The sequence below is a fragment of the Molossus molossus genome, unplaced genomic scaffold (genome assembly GCF_014108415.1).
Source record: "Molossus molossus isolate mMolMol1 unplaced genomic scaffold, mMolMol1.p scaffold_m16_p_24, whole genome shotgun sequence".
NCBI classification, from domain to species: Eukaryota; Metazoa; Chordata; class Mammalia; order Chiroptera; family Molossidae; genus Molossus; species Molossus molossus.
In genome coordinates this window covers 10,562,261-10,579,938 of record NW_023425360.1, presented here as the reverse complement: position 1 = coordinate 10,579,938, position 17,678 = coordinate 10,562,261, and the positions used below count along the sequence as shown (strand labels likewise).

The window sequence follows — 17,678 nt, the reverse complement described above, 5'->3', positions numbered from 1 at the left end:
CGCGGTGGGGCCAGACACCAGCTCCGGCCCGCAGGTCGGCCTGTCCGCCTCAGTGCCGTGGTGGTTCACGGATCCAGTGAAAACAAGCTGAGGTGGTCGGCGTGCAGGGCCCGTGGACCCGGTGAGATCTGAGTTGTCGAACGTGGAGAAGTAATTGCCATTTTCCTGGCGTTCAGAGGTGATGGCCCTGCCCCCCCCCCCCCGACCCCAGGCTCACCAGCACGGAGTATCCAGGGACCCCCGGGGCTAGCAGCCGCTCATGACCCTGCGGACACTGGCTCTTTATGGTCGGGTCTGTGCTGGCTTTGTCGCAGATGGTGAGATTCCGTTCCTTTTATGGCTGAGTAACAGCCCATTGCGTGTCTGCGCCCTCATCCAGTCGCCTGCAGAACTACCACGGGCTGGCTTTCTGGATGGTGCCGAAGGGAACCTCAGCCGGGGACGGGTCCCCCTCTGCCACTTCCACATTGGTGGGGTCCCACGTAAGGGGGTGTGACAGCTTGGGAGTCTGGCCAGAAACCCAGCCTCGATTTCAACCCCTGCTCCACCCGGACGCTGAGGGCCTGGGTGGTCTGAGACGCTTGGCCGGTGTCGGGAGCCCCAGCTTGAGTAGGACCCCAGTTCACGTAAGCGAAGGATGTTCGTGCTAGAAGTCGAGAGGGTTCTGTCCCCCTGGGGCTGTGGCGGGTGCAGCGGCAGCTGTCTTCTAGGAGCACGTGTTGGCCCTTGTCTGGGACTTCCCTCTCTGTTCCCTGTTAACTTACTGCGCGTGACTGTGCGTGGGGTTTGAGCGCAGGGGAAAGAGTCTCCCACAAGCAGACGTGTCGTTCTCCCCAGGGGACTCATGTATCTGGAAAGCAGGGAAGGTCCAAGGAAAATACTCCGCGTCAAGGATGGAGCTGTGGTCCGGGGCGGGGCGCGTCTTGAGGCAGCTGAGGGTGCACCCTGCACACTGGGCTGTCTGCGCTCCGCGCCCGGCTGAGAAGCTCGCTGTTGGCCTGGCCCACCTGCGGACGTTCAGAGTCCCTTCCTAGACAGACTGGCTTCGGTGTGGGTTCCTTTCTGCCCCCATCTTGTCCAGCTGCACCTCCAGATCCAGACACCCCATCGTGCCCTGTCTCCCTTGAGTTAAAGCCCAGACTCACGGAGGCCACATTGCTGGAGGCCTGGGAACCACAGGCCGGCGCTACAGATACACTACGAGCCAGGGGTGTCCTCCTCCACGGCACAGAGGCGTCCGAGGTCACAGGCATCTGGCAAAGTGCTCACCGTCAGGAAGGCATCTGCGTGGGGATGGTAGCCCACGTAATGCGAAGTGACAGTTGCTATGTCAACTCGTGCATTCCCTGCTCCCCCCTCCCCCCACTGACAGGCTCGGTCGGTGTTGCGTGAAGTCCCGCAGGGCCTTGGAACGCGTTTACACGCTCCGTCCTCTGCCCGGCTCCTCTGCAGTTCCCTCCCCGCGGGAGTTTGCTTTCGTGGACATGGCCTGTCACTGTGGCTTAACTGGCTGGGGTTTTTGGGGGAGAGACTACATATTTCTTAGATTTGTAATGGGCAGTGGTGGCTGGGACTCCAGGGGGTGATGGCAGGGGCGGCAGAGCTGGGGAGGTGGCAGGGGGACCTGTGGCCCCTTCTGTTGTGATTGAGGAAGTTTCGACCATGGGCTAGTCCATGAACAACTTGCAGTTAGTGTGGGGAGGTCAGATGTGTGCGTGCGTGCGTGTGTGCATGTGTGCACGTGCATGTGCGTGTGTGCATGTGTGCACGTGTGTGTGCATGTACACACGTATGCGCACGTACGTGTGTGTGTGTGTGTGTATGTACACACGTATGCATGTGTGTGTGTGTGTGTGTGTGTGTGAGAGACCTCCTCCCTCCTGGGTTCTGCGATGTGTGGGCCATGGACCTTCTCTGTCTCGGCTCAGCTCCGGGCTGTGTCCCCAGCTGCCGGTGGCCCCGGGACCTGCTGTCTCCACCAGGCAATTCCAACCGTCCTCAGCTGCTCCTGTGGCCTCCCCTGCACCTTCCCTGTGAGCGGCTGCGGCCCCGCCTCCGTCCCCCTTCTGCGTCAGGACCAGCCTGCCTCTCGGGTGCCTTTTCTGCCCCTGAGCTGCTTTGGGCAGTCAGCCAGCCCCTCCTGTCCCTTGGCCCGTCCCACCGCCTCCCACCGTCCTCCCTGCCTCTGGCCCTCCCTGCTCCAGGCGACCCTGCTTCTCTGATCGCTTTTTAAAAAACTTACTTTTTATTTCAAAAGTAAATTCTTCCCACCTGGGTGCAACCAGTGGTTGTCCTTCTAAAACGCCTCCACCCTGATCCTGTCTCTCGCCTGGGGGATTCCGGAGGCTGAGGAAGCCAGGCCCCTCCCGGCTCCCCACCCCAGGGTCTGCTGTGGCCCAGGCCGCCTCTTGGTCTGAACGCTCCTGTCCCCATTCCTAAGTGGAAGCCCCAACCCCTGTGCGATGTGTTGGGAGGTGGGGCCTTGGGGAGGTGACTAGGTCGCGGGTGCTGAGCCCTCCTCAGTGGGATCCGTACGCTAATCAAGGAGAGGGCCCCCGCCCCTCCACCACGTCAGGACAGCGGAAGTCAGTGATCTGCATCTGGAACAGGGCTCTGGCTGGAATCCATCCGTGCTGGCCTCTCGATGGGGAATTCCCAGCCCCCGGAACCGTGAGAAACACGTGGCTGCTGATGCTCAGCCACCGTCGGTGGTTTGGTCTCAGCGGCCCCGGCGGAGGAAGACACAGCCTTGGAGCAGGGTCTGGGGGTGCTCACGTCTTAGAGCTCTGCCCACGATGTGTGGGTCGCGGCCTGGTGGCCTGTCTGGCTCCCGCTGGGTAGCATCTCCTCTCCTGGGCCCCCAGTGCCCAGTGCAGTGGCCATGGCGGCCAGTGTCCGCTGAGTGAGTGGCAGCCCCTCCGCATCCTGAAGGCAAAACGAGGCCCTCAGGCACCCCCTCCGTTCAGACCTTTCCATGTTGGCCGCGCCTTGTCCGCCAGCGTCTTGGCTGTCCCCTCCTCGTCTCCCTCTTCATCTGTCTCTTTCCGACTCTGTGGCCGCCATCCTTCACCGGGACCGCGGTGGGTGCAGCAGCGGCTGTATGTTCATTGCTGTGCGCTCGACAGCGAGCGGCTTCTGCACGGCCTTCTGTCCGCAACCTTCCGTAACTCATCCCGCAGCGTGGACAGGCCTGCGTGTGGCCTCGGACGTGGAGGGCGCTGCGCCCTGCCCCAGGCCCCGGCTGGAGGAACTCCCCAGGGACAGGGACGCTTTCCCACCCCCCTCAGCATAACCCACTCCCTCCCCTGGGTCCTTGTGGCTTCTTGCGGTGCTCGGTTCGCGCCCCTTCCACGCCCTCCCTCCCGCTGGAGCAGTTTGGTGAGGTCTCCTCCTGCTCAGACTGCCAGCTCCCTGGGGCTGGGAGGGGCCTGGAACCTGCCCTTCTGCATCCAGGAGTCGCACTCGGCATGATGCCGAGCCCTCAGGAAGCCGGTCACGGGGAGTCAGCCTCAGGACCTCGCTGTCTTAGCTTGTTTGGGAACCTCAGAGTGTCACGGAGCAGAATCCATGCCTGACATCTGCTCTGCGGCCCGTGTCACCTGCTGCTCCGAGGGAGGAGGAAATTGGATTAGTTCAGCAAGGCGGACCCGAGGGACCATGGTGCACGTGGCCTTCGGCAGGTGCCCGTCCCTCCGCTCAGGCCCGGGTGGTGGAGAGCCAGGGGTGCCGCTCAGAACTGTGTTCTATCAAAACCGCGGCCATTTTGAACTCTCTGGTCTCGCTGGCTCCAGGGTCTCCGAAGTGATGCCCTGAGGCTGGTTCTGCCTGTCAACCCTACGATCTGCCCTCGTCCATCCTGAGCTGGGGACAGCCTTCTCCAGGGGCTTTGCCTCCGTTCCTGCTTCCTCTCGACTGGGCATCATGCCTCTCTGACCAAGAGCTGCCCCTCTCCAGAGGCCTGACTCTATTTTCCAAGAGCTGTTTGTTTTTTTTTATCCTCACCTGAGGACATTTTTTTTTTTGTTCAGATAGAGTGGGAGGGAGAGAGAGGAAGAGAGAGAGAGAAACGTCGACGTGAAGGGACACATCGAGTGGCTGCCACCCGCACGACCAACCAGGGCCGGGGACAAACTGCAACCGAGGTACGTGCCCTTAGCGGGAACCGAACCCGGGTCTCTCTGTACCGCAGGCCGACGCTCTAACCGCTGAGCCAAACCAGCCAGGGCTGTTTTTTTTTTTAAGAAAACATTTTATTTATTTATTTTTTTGTTCAGATAGAGTGGGAGGGAGAGAGAGGAAGAGAGAGGAAGAGAGAGAGAGAAACATCAATGTGAAAGCGACACATCAAGTGGCTGCCACCCGCATGACCCAAGCAGGGCTGGGGACAAACTGCAACCCAGGTACATGCCCTTAGCGGGAACCGAACCTGGGTCTCTTGGCACCGCAGGCCGACGCTCTAACCGCTGAGCCAAACTGGCCAAGGCCAAGAGCTGGTTTTGAGGACAGTTTATTTTAGGCCTGTTAAATTTGATTGGGCATCACCCTTATTGTGACGTTGCATTTTGAAAAAAGCAGTTCAGTCTATTTGGCGACAGCTCGTGTGACTAATTAATACTGTGCCCTGCACCATGGAACTTAACCGGGCATCACCGAAACACCAAGTCATAACATGTTTCCTGTTTGAAACTGTCTTAGTACATCAGAACACCCATGTTCCAATCATACACTGCATTAATAAACTGAGCATCTTTTATTGATGCATCTTCTTGAGCAAGAAAATAATCCTTATGGCTTTATAAACTTGTGTGTTCCAGGAGGTGCCATTCTGAACATGAATTTTTTGAATTAATAAGGCAGATGTCAAGCCTTTAATTGGCCCTTCTCTCCCAGCCGGCCCTGTCAATTTGGGGACTTTGTTGGAGATGAGATAATTCTCCAACGACGTGAAACTGACATGTGGGTTAGATGCTGCTGGTCTTTGGGGAGGCGGGGCTGGCTGTGCAGAGTTGATGTTCAATAACTGGCCAAGGCCACCCTGACTTGGTCTTCACAGAGTTTTCTACCAAAGTTCCTCGAAGAGCAGAGAGGGCCAAGAAAGATGGTGGCAGCTTACCTGTCTGGCCCACACAGTTTGCATTAAAGTCTTGAGCTTGGTATTCAGTGTTCATGACTTTTGTTTTCAACTCTGTTTCCATTTTCCTCCCAAACTTCAGCTGACCGGGTTTGATTAGGCAGGTGTATCTTTATTTCGGGGCTTCTGGACCCCTTGGGCTCAGACACCTGTCTTGAGAAGCAGGTATAAAAATGGCAATAGCCCTGCCCAGTTTGGCTCAGCGGTTAGAGTGTTGACCCATGGACTGATGAGTCATGGGTTCAGTTTTGGTCAAGGGCATGTACCTCAGTTGCAGTTCGTCCCTGTCCCTGGTTGGATCATACAGGAAGCAACCAGTTGATGTGGCTCTATCACATTGATGTTTCTCTCTGTCTCTCTTTCTCCCTCCCTTGGGTGAGGAATACAAAAAAGAAAAGGCAATAAAAGGGGCATAAAGAAGATACCAGAGGAGAAGTAAACCATGGTATATCTATTCAATGGACTAGTATTCAGCACTAAAAAATAATTTTGAGAGGTCAAGCCATGAAAAGACACAGGGATGCCTGTCACCAAGGTACAGAAGCCAATCTGAAAAGGCTGCATACTATTTGACTTTTTTTTTTTTATCCTCACCCGAGGATATTTTTCCATTTTTTTGTACAGATAGAGTGGGAGGGAGAGAGAGCAAGAGAGAGAGAGAGAGAGAGGGAAACATCGATGTGAAAGGGACACATCGAGTGGCTGCCACCCGCACGACCAACCAGGGCCGGGGACAAACTGCAACCGAAGTACGTGCCCTTAGCGGGAACCGAACCTGGGTCTCTCCGGACCGCAGGCCGACGCTCTAACCGCTGAGCCAAACTGGCCAGGGCGGCTGCATACTATCTGATTCCAACTCTGTGCCATTCTGGAAAAGGCAAAACCATGGCGACAGTAAGAAGATCAGCGATTGCCGGGGCAGCAGGGAGGGAGGGTGAGTAGCTGGAGCATGGGATTTTCAGGGCAGTGACCCTACTCTGTATGATACTGTCATGGTGGGTACATTAGGGTAAACCCATGCCTTGTACAGCCCCCAGAGCGAGCCCGGCCTCAGGCATGGACTCGGGGTGAGTACGCTCCATCAGTCGTAAGAAACGACCAGTCCCCTGTGGATGCTCAGGTGCCTCACTTGATGCCCTTAGATACGTTGGCTTTAGCTGAATTTGGGGAATGCTGACTTGTGGCCCATAATTGGACTTTGGGGGGTGGGGAGTAATTCTTGCCCATGAATTTGTCAATATCTGCGTGTAGCTTCTGGCCCAGCAGCATTAGGAGAGATCGTGCTGTGGGGCCAACAACGGGCGCTCTGTGAGGACACCGTGAAGGCCCCTCAGGTGAGAGCGGTGCTTCTGTGCCCTGGTCCGTGCTCTCTGGAAACCTCTCCTCTAGAGGGAACCCCTGCTTCACCCACGTGTGCTCCCCCCGTTGCACGGTGACAGTGCCCGTGGTGACCAGGTGGCTGCGTGCGCAGCGTCACCCCTCTTGGCTTTCTCTCTAGTCGTGGCTGTGTACGTGAAGGAGTCCTGGTGGGCCACCGAAGACGTGCTGAGAACCTCTGACCCGGCGAGAGAAGGTCTGATGGAGGTGAGGTGGTGTCGTTCGCAATGGACTTTGCAAAGAGGTCCTAAAAGCCCTGGTACTGTTGCCCTGTTAGGAATTTAGAGCCGCCTGCCCCCGTGGATTCGTGGGTCCGTTGGCTGGGATGGCTATGACAGAGCAGCCCAAACGGGCCCCAACAACTCATGTCCCATCGCACAGCCCTGGAGGCTGACAGTCTGAGCTCAAGGATCCAGCAGGCTGGTTCCTTCTAAGGGAGGTTCAGCCAATGAGCGTCATGTCCTGTGGGCGCCTGATGGACCCGCTGCGTGGCTGTCCCGGCTCCTCCCGTGGGAAGGCCGTGTGTACTCAGCGGCTTGTGTTCCGACTGCTGGAGAGAGTCTGGTTTGCTCTTGAAATACTTTTCTTTTTCAGAACAAGAGTGGTCACTTCCTTTACGTGTCATTTCTTCTAAATTTGAGGAAAACCCCAGAAGTTGGGGCCCAAGTTGTGAACAGTGAGAAAGTGGGGTGTTCTTTTCTTCCCCTTACACAACCACGCTGTTAAGCTCTGTCCTGCCCAGCTGTCTGTGGGGACCGTCCCCTGTCCTTCTACAGAATTTGGGGCGTGACTTGTTTCTTTTAATTACATTTATTTCTTAGCCAGCTCTTCTCCACCATTTACCCCCCACCCCAAAGCTTTCTTAATGTCCTTTCTGTTAACATAGTTAGTGGTCCTGGTTGGCTAAACTGGGTCTTAGTTTTGTGTTTTCAGAACATTTCTAAGTCAGCATCTCAGGTCCCACACTGTCTCCCCTGCAACAGGATTGGACAGATTGGATACATCCTCTTCTGCCAGCTTCTGATTGGCTGTTCCCCTTTGCCCAGAGACTGACTGCTTTTCCCTCCCAGCCTTCCTCAGAACTTCGGGTTTTATTTTATTTTTTTTAAATCCTCACCTGAGGATATTTCTTCATTTATCTCCAGATAGAGTGGGAGGGAGAGAGAGGGAGAGAAACATAGACATGAGAGGGACACATTGACTGGTTGCCTCCTGCATAGCCCCAACCAGGGCTGGGGACAAACTGCAACTGAGGCATGTGCCCTTGGCCGGAATCGAACCCACGACTCATTGGTCCACGGGCCAATGCTCTACCACTGAGTCACACTGGCCAGGGCTGAACTTTTGGTTTTATAACTCGACAGTTACGACCTCCCATATCACACCGACCGGGTTGTGTGACCGGCTCGTTACTCTGCAGCCTGAGCTTGGTTCGGCGGCTGCTAGCTGAGATTCCGAATTGCGGTGACTTCTCAGAGTTAGCGGGAATGATTTCACAAATCTTTTTCTCAGCTACGCTGTGGCTCCAGATAAAGGTGAAGTGTTTTGCATCGGGCCCAATCAATAAGTTAAAGGCACTGAGCACTTTGCCGGATGCTGCCTGTTTCAGTATCAGAGCAGCTGGAAAACATGCACACGTATTAGACCAGGTCGGTGGTCTTTTCCCCTGGCCAGCAGGGGAAACTGAGGCGCAGAGAGGTTGTAAGCTGCAGATCTAGGCTGAGAAGCCACAACCACAAGTGATGATGATGATGATGAAAATGTAAGGGTCAAGTATTAAATATAAAACCCAGCATTGATGTTTACTTTTTTTCTTTATTGATTTTAGAGAGAGAGGAAGGGAGAGGAAGAGAGAGATAGAAACATCGATGAGAGAGAACATCGAGTGGCTGCCTCCTGCATGCCCCCCACTGGGGATCAGGCCCACAACCTGGACATGTGTTCCGACCGGGAATCGAACCGGCAACCTCTTGGTGCAGGGCCGACACTCAACCACTGAGCCACGCCAGCCGGACATGATGTTTATTTTAAACTTCCCTTTCCCAGTCTCGGTTCTAGTGGAGGAGGTGACTTCCTGTGTCATTATATCGTGCTCTGTCTGCTCATTCTCCACGTCTGTGCCCTGGGCTCCCGAGGCCCCCTGGCACTGCCCCTCACTCCTGGAGGCCGACCGGGATGGAAGGTGTGGGAATCTGAGCGAGAAACCGATACACACTGTGGTCCTGGAGCCATGAGGGGTCATGACCTTGGCGTGCGCACCTGGCTCCCACGTGTGGGTCGACGCCAGGTGCAGAGTCACGCATCCGATTTCCCCTCCCCTCTCACGCTCCCTCTCTCTCTCCTTCAAAGGTTCAGACATTTGGGGAAAGGATTGTGCTTTTCCTTCTCAACGTCGTTATCTTTGGAAGGTTGGAGAGAAAATTGGACGACGACGACATGTTCTTTTTGCCTCACTCTGTGAGGGAGCAGGCGAAAATTCTGTGGCGAGACGGAGCGGCGGTCGGGTTCTACACAACGAAAAGGAAAGGTAGGGGCAGGGCTGGCCACCCCCCTGCCAGGCTCTGGGTGACTTCCTGCCTCCGAGGGGTCTCTCGGCACAAGCCTAACCTGGGGTGCGTCTCTGGGCCCAGTGTTTATCACTAGTTCAGCCATGATGTGAGTGAACCCCAGGTTCGCCTTCACAATCACCCCCTTCTCTGCCCGGCAGGCGGGCTGGGGCCGAGCCACGTCCCGGGAAGTACCTGCTTCGGTTAACGGGGCAGAAGGACTTCACGACCACAACGCTTTCCTTAGTGTTCCCAGTGAGCCCTCAGGGAAAATCCCCCTGCTGGTCGCTGCCATGTGGCGGAAGGCACCGGGTGCCCAGGTTTGCAGACCCCCCGTCAGAGAGGGCGGGGGCCACGGTGGCAGGGCTGGCGAAGGCCGGGACGAGAAGTGACCGGGGAGCGAGGGACATTCGCTGAAGGGCTTGGTCTCGCCTTTACAGTTGCTTCCTTTAAGAGTTTAAAACATTTTACAATTTATTGTTCAATTACAGTTGAAATGCAGTATTACATTAGCGTCAGGTGTACAGCATCCTGATTACACGTTAATCTACCTTGCAAAGTGATCATCTCAATAAGCATGCATTCTTTTTTTTTTTTTATTCCTCGCCCGAGGATATTTTTCTACCTGTCATCAGATAGAGTGGGTGGGACAGAGAGAGAGTGAGACAGAGAGAAACATCGATGCAATAGAGCTGTATGGACTAGTTGCCTCCTGCACGACCCTACAGGGCAGGAATCAAACCTGTGACTCACTGGTCCGAGGGCCCACACTAACTGCTGAGCCAAACTGGCCAGGACCCATCATCGCATTCTTGAGGGTTGTATGTCATCTCTGGTGGTCTGTTCAAATATTTCTCCAATGTTCTTATTGGGTTGCTTGTTTTCTTATTTAGTTGTGAGTGTTCTTTTTTAAAAAATTTTTTTTTCTTTATTGATTTTAGAGAGAGGGAGAGAGACAGAAACATCGATGAGAGAAAACATCGATTGGCTGCCTCCTGCACGCCCCCCACTGGGGATCGGGCCCACAACCTGGGCATGTGCTCTGACCGGGAATTGAACCGGGACCTCTTAGTCCATGGGACGGCACTCAGTCCACTGAGCCGCACTGGCTGGGCTGAACTTATTTCTTAAGTAGGTACTGTGTGTGGAAATTTATTTGCTTGACCATTGCATTATCGCATGGGGACTCGTTTGGACATGGATCATAGACTTTTGTTTCTTGTCTTTTCATCTCTTTCTGTAAGTTGAGAGAGGCTTTATTTTGATGAATTGATAATTGGTTGCTTTGAGCAGCATGCAAACAAGTTAAAAATAATTCAGACAGTGACTAGATACGTTTTCCAGTGTTCTATGATTTTACACAGTGGTTTCTGAAAAATCCGTGAAACCAGTCACTGAAGGGACGACGGGTCGAGTTCACATTCAAAACTTCGGAACGGTTGAGGGCGTTTCTGCAGCCGTGGCGTGTCGGTTGTCACAGCGTTACGTGGTGGGGTGTCGATGCTGAAGACACGGCGTGGCACACGGCATGCAAGGCCACGTGGGAGCTGTGGCCTTTCTCCCCGTTGCTTCAGATCCCGTCACTTCAGATCCCCGTGGTTCGGAATATCTGTTCGTTCAGCTGGGGCCAGGCTGAGGTTGATCATTTCCTCCTGTGCAGGAAAGAAATGTACAGAGTCCTTGTCTAATAGGGGCCAGATCGTACTCCCCGAAGAGTATACATTGTTTCAAGCTTTCAAGGGAAGAAAAGAACTGGATGGGTGAGTGTAGAGTGGGCCGATTGAGGGCAGAGCTGATACGTTATCTTGATTTTGTATAAAGCTCGAAAAAAGCACAACTTGACATTTCAGATCCCCGAAAGCCCGACTCATGCAGATCGTGGGCCGAGCGGCCCTTCCAAGTGTCAATTAGGTGAGCCGCAGTGCAGACAAGCACATGACCCGGGACAGGGCGACGCTTTGGAGTGGCCCTGGCGGCCCTGCCTGTCCCCATGAACTCCTGTTTGCCCCTCCCCCCGGCACCCAGGGCCATGGGTGCCTCCTGTCTGATGGTCCATCCAGCAGGGTGCCCGCATTTCAGCTCCTGGCCTTTAGCAGAAACACGCAGCAAAAAGCGAGGAGGCGAGAGTGTCGTGTTTGTTGAGGTGCCGACCCCATCACCTGACGAGACAGATTGCTGTCACCTTGAGGGCTTGCGAGATGGGGGGTATTGAAAGGGTGCAGGGGATCGTGGGGTGCAGCTGGCATCTTCTGCTGGGATGGGCCTCCAGCACCAGCTCCATTGACACCTTTGCAAACCAGCTCCCTTTGCCCCCTTGTTTCCTGCCTCCGTATAACCTTGACTCTGGTTTGCCAGGCTGCACCTGTACCTGCCTTAAAGGGGCAGGACCTACATAGTCCTCTTTCTCTTTCATTCCAAGTCTCCTGAAAGCGTGCGATTGGTCCAGCTGGCCTGTGTGTTGGTTTCTTGTGGACCGTGGGTTTTCACCTTTAGCCTGGGCTGGAATACTTCCGATCATCGCTGCCCACCTCGAAGGGATGGAGTATTCTAGTAGGCACGGTTTGTGCTGTTTATATCATGCGGGCTATGGGGGTTCTCGGACTTCACCCCGAACCTGCTGCATTGGAAACTCGGGGTGGGGTGGGGCCCAGCAGTCTGTGTGAACAGGTCCCCCAGGTGCTTCTGTGTCTCTGACGTTTGAGGACCATTCATCTAAGGCCTGTGTTCTTAGTTGGGTGCTATTGCCCTGAGTGGGCAAACATTCATTCTTGGGGAGCAAAAAAAAAAAAACCTTAGATGTGAAAGTGGTTTGTGGCTCTTCAAAGCTCAGCCCTACCCAATAAAGTCTTGTTCCTTAGTATTTAGTCCGCGGGGGAGGGAGGGATGGCGATGAGGAAAACTGCCTTTTCTGACCTGCACACCTTTGAGGCGTACCGGTCAGGGGGTTGATGCTCCTTCTCTCAAGTTTGTCTGATAGCTTCTCCTGGTTAGACTGGGGCAGTGGGTTTCGGGGAGAGCGAAGTGCCTGTCCTCATAGGCTCGCCTAACATTGGGGGGAGGGCATGGAATCACATAACCATTAGTGACGCTGATCACTCCAGGGGGCATCTGCCCAGTGTATCCTCCATAGACTTACTGTTTCCCTTCCCCTACTTAACTGTGTCTTTTAAGCACACTTTCAAATCAATCCATTGTATCTTTTTAAAGTCAGTCTTACATCCCATAAAAGTTGCCGATTTAAGTTGAACCACTCAGTGACTTTCAGCAAATTTAGAGAGTTGTGTAACCATCACCCCGATCCAGATTTCCGGTATTTCCTCCACCCCAAGAAGTTGCCTGTTGATGTCAGTTTCTGTTTCCATCCCAGCTCTAGGCGACCACCGATCTGCTCTCTGTCTCCATCAACTTGCCTTTTCCTGGACGTTCCATGTAAACGGAATGACACACTGTGCGATTTTTTTTTAAAACATCTGGCTTCTTTCACCTCGTATGGTATTTTTGAGGTTTATCCAAATGGTAGCATATATTTGTATGTTATTCCTTTTTATTGCTGAGTAACGTTTCGTGGTATGAATATACCACATTTTGTTTATGCGTTTACCAGCCTGGTTTCTAGTTTGGGGCTATGATGAGTACCGCTGATGTAAGCACCCACATACCTGTCTCTGTGTGGGTGTGTGTTCTCATTTCTCTGGACGGAATTGCTGGGCCGCCAGCATGTGTCTAACTTTCTAAGAAACTGCCCAATTATTTGACAAAGTGGCTGTACCATTATATATTCCCATCAGTAACAGATGAGGGGTTCCAGTTTCTCCCCTTTCTGTCCACACTTACTGTTGCTTGTCTTTTCTATGATAGCTATTCTAGTAGGTGAAAAGTTACATTTCACCGTGGTTTCCATGTGCATTTTCCTAGTGACTAATGATACTGAGTTCGTTTTCACTGATGTTAACCATTGTATGTCTTCTTTGGGGAAATGTTCTTTTAGATCATCTGATTTTTTTATTGGTTGGGTGTTTTCATTTTATTGAATTGTAAGAGTTCTTTATATATTCTGGATGGATAGATAGATAGATATAGATATAGATGTATATTTTATTTATTAGAAATGTGATTTGGAAATATTTTCTTAGAGTCTGTGGCTTGTCTTTCCATTTTCCTGGTGGTATTTTTGGAAGTACAATGGTTTTTAATGCTGGTGGTGTCAGAGTGGCCCGTGGCCTTGGTTCTGGTGTTGAGTCTGAGAGCTCTGTGCCTACCCCTAGGCGAGGTTGTGAAGACGTTTTTCTGAAAGCTTTGTGGTTTGAACCCTTACATTTATGTCTAGATCTGTCTTCAGTTAATCTTTGTGTATGATGTGAGGCAAAGGTCCAACTCCATTTTTAAACTACCTACTATATTAAAAAATTAATGAATTTTAGTCCAGCCAGTGTGGCTCAGTGGCTGAGCATCAACCCATGCACCAAGAGGTCGCCAGTTGGATTCCCAGTCAGGGCACATGCCCAGGTTGTGGGCCCGATCCCCAGTGGGGGGCATGCAGGAGGCGGCCAATCGATGTTCTCTCTCATCGATGTTTCTCTCTCTCCCTCTCACTTCCTCTCTCTCTAAAATAAATAAAAGAAATTTCTTTAAATTGATGGATTTTATGTTTAAATTAAGAGTATGTTTAGGTGTATAGAAGTATGGAGCAGGACATTCAGAGTCCTCACAGACCCCCCCCCCCCCCCCACACACACAGAGGTGCTGCTGGGCCAGGTTCTTCCTGCAGGCACAGCAGAGGTGCTGGTGCTGGTTGCGGTGAAGTTGGTTCAGGTAGAGAAGGGGGGCTCTGTCACCTCCCGTGTTCTCAGGGAGGTCATTGATGTTTTATGGGAACCAGGACCGTCTACTGGGCGTGAATGCCCTTTGCTGCAATGGACACGAGCCCTGGTTAGAGTTGCTAGAACAAGTGCGTGCCCTAGAGATGTGTGTGGGGGTCTCCCAGCCCACACCCCGGGTCCAGGTGGAGCTGTGATGTGGCCCGGATGTCCCCCTTTGGCCCCAGGGGTCTCTGTGGGCCGTGCACAGTGAGGACAGGCTCTCAGCCTCCCTCTGCTCAGTCACCAGGTGGCTCTTCATTCTAGGGCCACTGCCTGGAGGCTGCGCTCCCATCCATAGCAGGGGGGGTGAGCCGGGAGTGGCCGTGGGCGTCCGAGGGGTCAGTGACCGGCCGTGCGGGCGTCCGAGGGGCCTGCAGTGGGTGCAGGCGTCCGAGGGGCCTGCAGTGGGTGCAGGCGTCCGAGGGGCCTGCAGTGGGTGCGGGCCCAGGGCGCAGCCGTGTCCCTCGCCTTCCCCCGCAGGCAGCCTGTGCGGGGATGGCACGGGAGCCTGCTACCTGCTGCCCGTCCTCGACACCGTGTTTGTCCGGAGGGGACACCGGCGCCAGGGCCTGGGCGTGGCCATGCTGCAGGACTTCTGTGGAACATTCCGGGACGAGGAGGCCCTGGGGGTCAGCTGGCCGATTTCTCCTGCCATGTACCAAGGTAAGCCCACCTGGTGTCGGTAGAAGCATTTGGGTAGCAGTGAGGGGCACACGTGTTCCCGTGGTCCAGGGAGGGCGGGTCCTCGGGGTCCTCCCTCTGCACTGTGACCCCTGTGGGCTCCCTCTTCTCCTGCGAAACCTCCCAGGGCTTCAGCTCATATGAGACTTTATGTTCGGTCACGAGGGCCTACCCTCTCCCAGCCGAGAAGTCACCGGAGTTAGATGTGATAGACAAGTGGGCACAACGTCAGCGACTGCCCTGGGCCTCCGAGAGCCGGCCACATCGGAGTTCGTGGTCCATCCCTGGGCCCAGGGCTGTGGGAGTTCGTGGTCCGTCCCCGGGCCCAGGGCTCTGGGAGTTCATGGTCCTCCCTGGGCCCCGGGCTCTGGGAGTTCGTGGTCCTCCCTGGGCCCCGGGCTCTGGGAGTTCGTGGTCCGTCCCTCGGCCGCAGGCCCAGGAGCCGCAGGGAAGGGGCTGGCCTGCCAAGGCTGAAGGCTGTGCCCGGTGCCGGGTGAGCAGCGGACGAGAAGGAGCGCGGGGCACGGGCCAGGCCCTGCTCTCACTGAGCACAGGCTGCCCATGGACGGCAGGAGGCCCCGTGCCCGGGCCCACGCTTCAGAGCGGCCGCTCCTCTCTCCGTGGGCCGAGGGATCTGGGAGCTCCAGAGGTGTCCCTGGGTCCGGGCCACTTGTGCGCAACCAGCTCAGAGCACCAGGCCCCAGGATTCCTGTTGGTGGTCCCATGGGCCCAAGGGACCCCATCCCTGGATCTGTGCACCCAAGAGCTGACCACACTCCGTATCCTCAGGCCCCGGGACAGCAGCTGGGGGGATGGGAGGAGAGGGCCCGTGCAGGGTGGGCGGAGCCAGGGTGTGAGAAGTGGGCGGGCTGCCGGCATCGCCACATTCCTGTGCAAAACTCCAAGGTGCCCAGGATTTCTGAGCTTGGAACTGGCTGTCCCACGGCTGTGAAGTGACATCTGTGCAGACGGGGTCAGAGCCTTCTCTCCGGCGTGTGCAGCTTGGCTCACGCCTTCCGGTGCTGAGCATCAGCTCAGGTTTCCGTCGGTGCTGCTGCCCCGGCCTGGGAAAGCCTGGGAAAGCGGGCAGAGGCCCCTCGGGACCTGCGGGACCGGAGCGGCCTCTCGCTCGCCCGCACTGGGGTCCTGCCGCGTGGAACGCTCACCTGGGAACGTGGGCCCAGATCCACGGCCTGGGGGGACTTGGGGATCAAGGCATCTGTAGGATGAGCTGGAAGGCTCCGTGGGAGAGGAGGCTGGGGGGGGGACAGTGTCCAAAGTGGGTGATGTTATGGGGTGAGCTGGGTTCCCCCAGTTCTTATGTTGAAGTCCTAGCCCCTGTGTGGAGATGGGGCCTTTAAAGAGGTAACTGAGGCAAAGTGAGGTGGTAGGGCGGGGCCCTGGCCAGGACAGGTAAGAAGAGGCCCAGGTAGCCGAGGAGAGAGGCCAGCCTGCCGACGCCTGGGTCTCGGACTCTCAGGCTCAGAGCTGAGCGAACGGTGCCTTGTTCAAGCTGCCGGTCCTCGCGGTGTGTTCTGGCTGCCCGAGCCGAGGGAGGCCGGCGGTGTGAGGGCATGGGACGGGGGGAGAGGATGCGGACACAGAGCGCAGGCCGGGTGCTGGGCAGCAGGGACACCCGGAGTGGCCATCGCTGAGGTCACCACCCGGTTGGCGTGTGTGCAGGCCGCGCCCTCCGGCTCACGTGGGCCCTTCCCCCAGTCTGCAGGAAGTTCCTGCTGGCCCACCCGGAGCAGCGCGGGCGCCTGTGGGAGGTGGAGCCCCCTGGAGCCTGGGGCCAGCGGGACAGCATCTGGCTGAAGCTTCAACTGCGACAGGCCAGACTCCCAGACCGCGAGTCGGCGTGAGGGGCACTTGGATGTCGTTACTCCCCGGAGTGCGGACGCGCCCAGGCTGGTGCCCGGCTTGCTGTTGCTGCTGGAACACGGACAGGGACGCTGGGTGGTGGCCGATGTCCTCCCTCACCTTCCCTTCCGAGCAAACCGCACCGGCTGAACCCCTGCCCGCGAAGCGCTCCCCCATTTAGGTGAATCAGAAGCTCCCTGTGACCCAGGGCTGGCCCGTTACCAGTCAGCACGGATCCCTGGGACAGGGAGGGGGTGAAGTCTCTTTCGAGTAGAAGATCAGTGGACAACGTGACTTCATAAGACGCACACGGTTTACTGTAAAGGGCTGTCCCCTGTCCCCTTGTCCTCGGGGAGAACGAGAAAAGTGGCCACACCCCATAAACAATGTTCTGCAGTGAGCACCTGCTTCTTTTTACGGGCAGCAGTGTGGTGTCAGATGGAGATGTCCTCGTCTACTTGGGCAGCTCGCTCTGGGCACACACGCTATTTTCCGTTTGGGGTTTGCAGCTGGTGCCATGGAGTTTGCTGGGGGTATTTCCCTAGCAGGTGCCACAGGGAAGCAGCGGGTGGGGCGACCACCAGAGGGCAGCAGGGGGCGGCAGAGACACTTGTCTCGGGCCTCCCTGTGGCTTTCTGCCAGTGTCCCTCCCTTCTCTCCTGCGCTCAGCCCTCAGGGTCTGGGCCTGGCAGGCTGGATGGGCACAGCGCCCTGCGGGCTGAGGTGTGTGGTGCTGGGAGACTCGGGAAGTTCTCAGAGTTTAAATTTCCTGGCTTTCCTTCCCTCCTGGCGTCAGGTGCCATCGCTGAGGGCTGCGGGTAGGCTGAGGTGCCTGGCTCTGTCCCCCTGATGTACCTTAGCCAGTGACAGGGAAGAGGGCCTTGGACTTTATTGATGATAATAGCGATCGTCTTGGCTTTTACAGGGCCCCTCAGCTAGAAGAATTAATGGATCTTACAGATATTAATGGGGTGACCAGGCACCTGGGGAGAAACCATGGCAGGGCTGTGACTGGGATCCTAATGAGGGGTCAAGTGAGTCACCTGGTGGCACCGAAATTAGACATGGGGACGTGAGCCGCCCTGGGCCCTGCACTGAGCTGGCCGGCCCTGCGGGTGTAGGGACAGCTACACAAGCAAGTCCCCGGCCCCGTGTGCTCCGGAGGCTGCAGCCCCTTGGCTGGGGATGGGAGACGCGAACGGCTGGCCTGTCGGGATGGGA

At 55.9% G+C, this 17,678-nt stretch overlaps 1 protein-coding gene across 1 annotated transcript in view; it reads left to right on the top strand.

The window, feature by feature from the left end:
• Positions 1–16,459, top strand: part of FAM169B (family with sequence similarity 169 member B) — a 39,350-nt gene extending 22,891 nt beyond the window's left edge. The window contains exons 4-7 of the mRNA XM_036278151.1: positions 6,630–6,715; positions 8,858–9,035; positions 14,394–14,576; positions 16,314–16,459. Coding sequence (XP_036134044.1) covers positions 6,630–6,715; positions 8,858–9,035; positions 14,394–14,576; positions 16,314–16,459 — 593 coding nt within the window. The remainder of the gene's footprint in view (positions 1–6,629; positions 6,716–8,857; positions 9,036–14,393; positions 14,577–16,313) is intronic.
• The last annotated feature ends 1,219 nt before the right edge of the window (positions 16,460–17,678 follow it).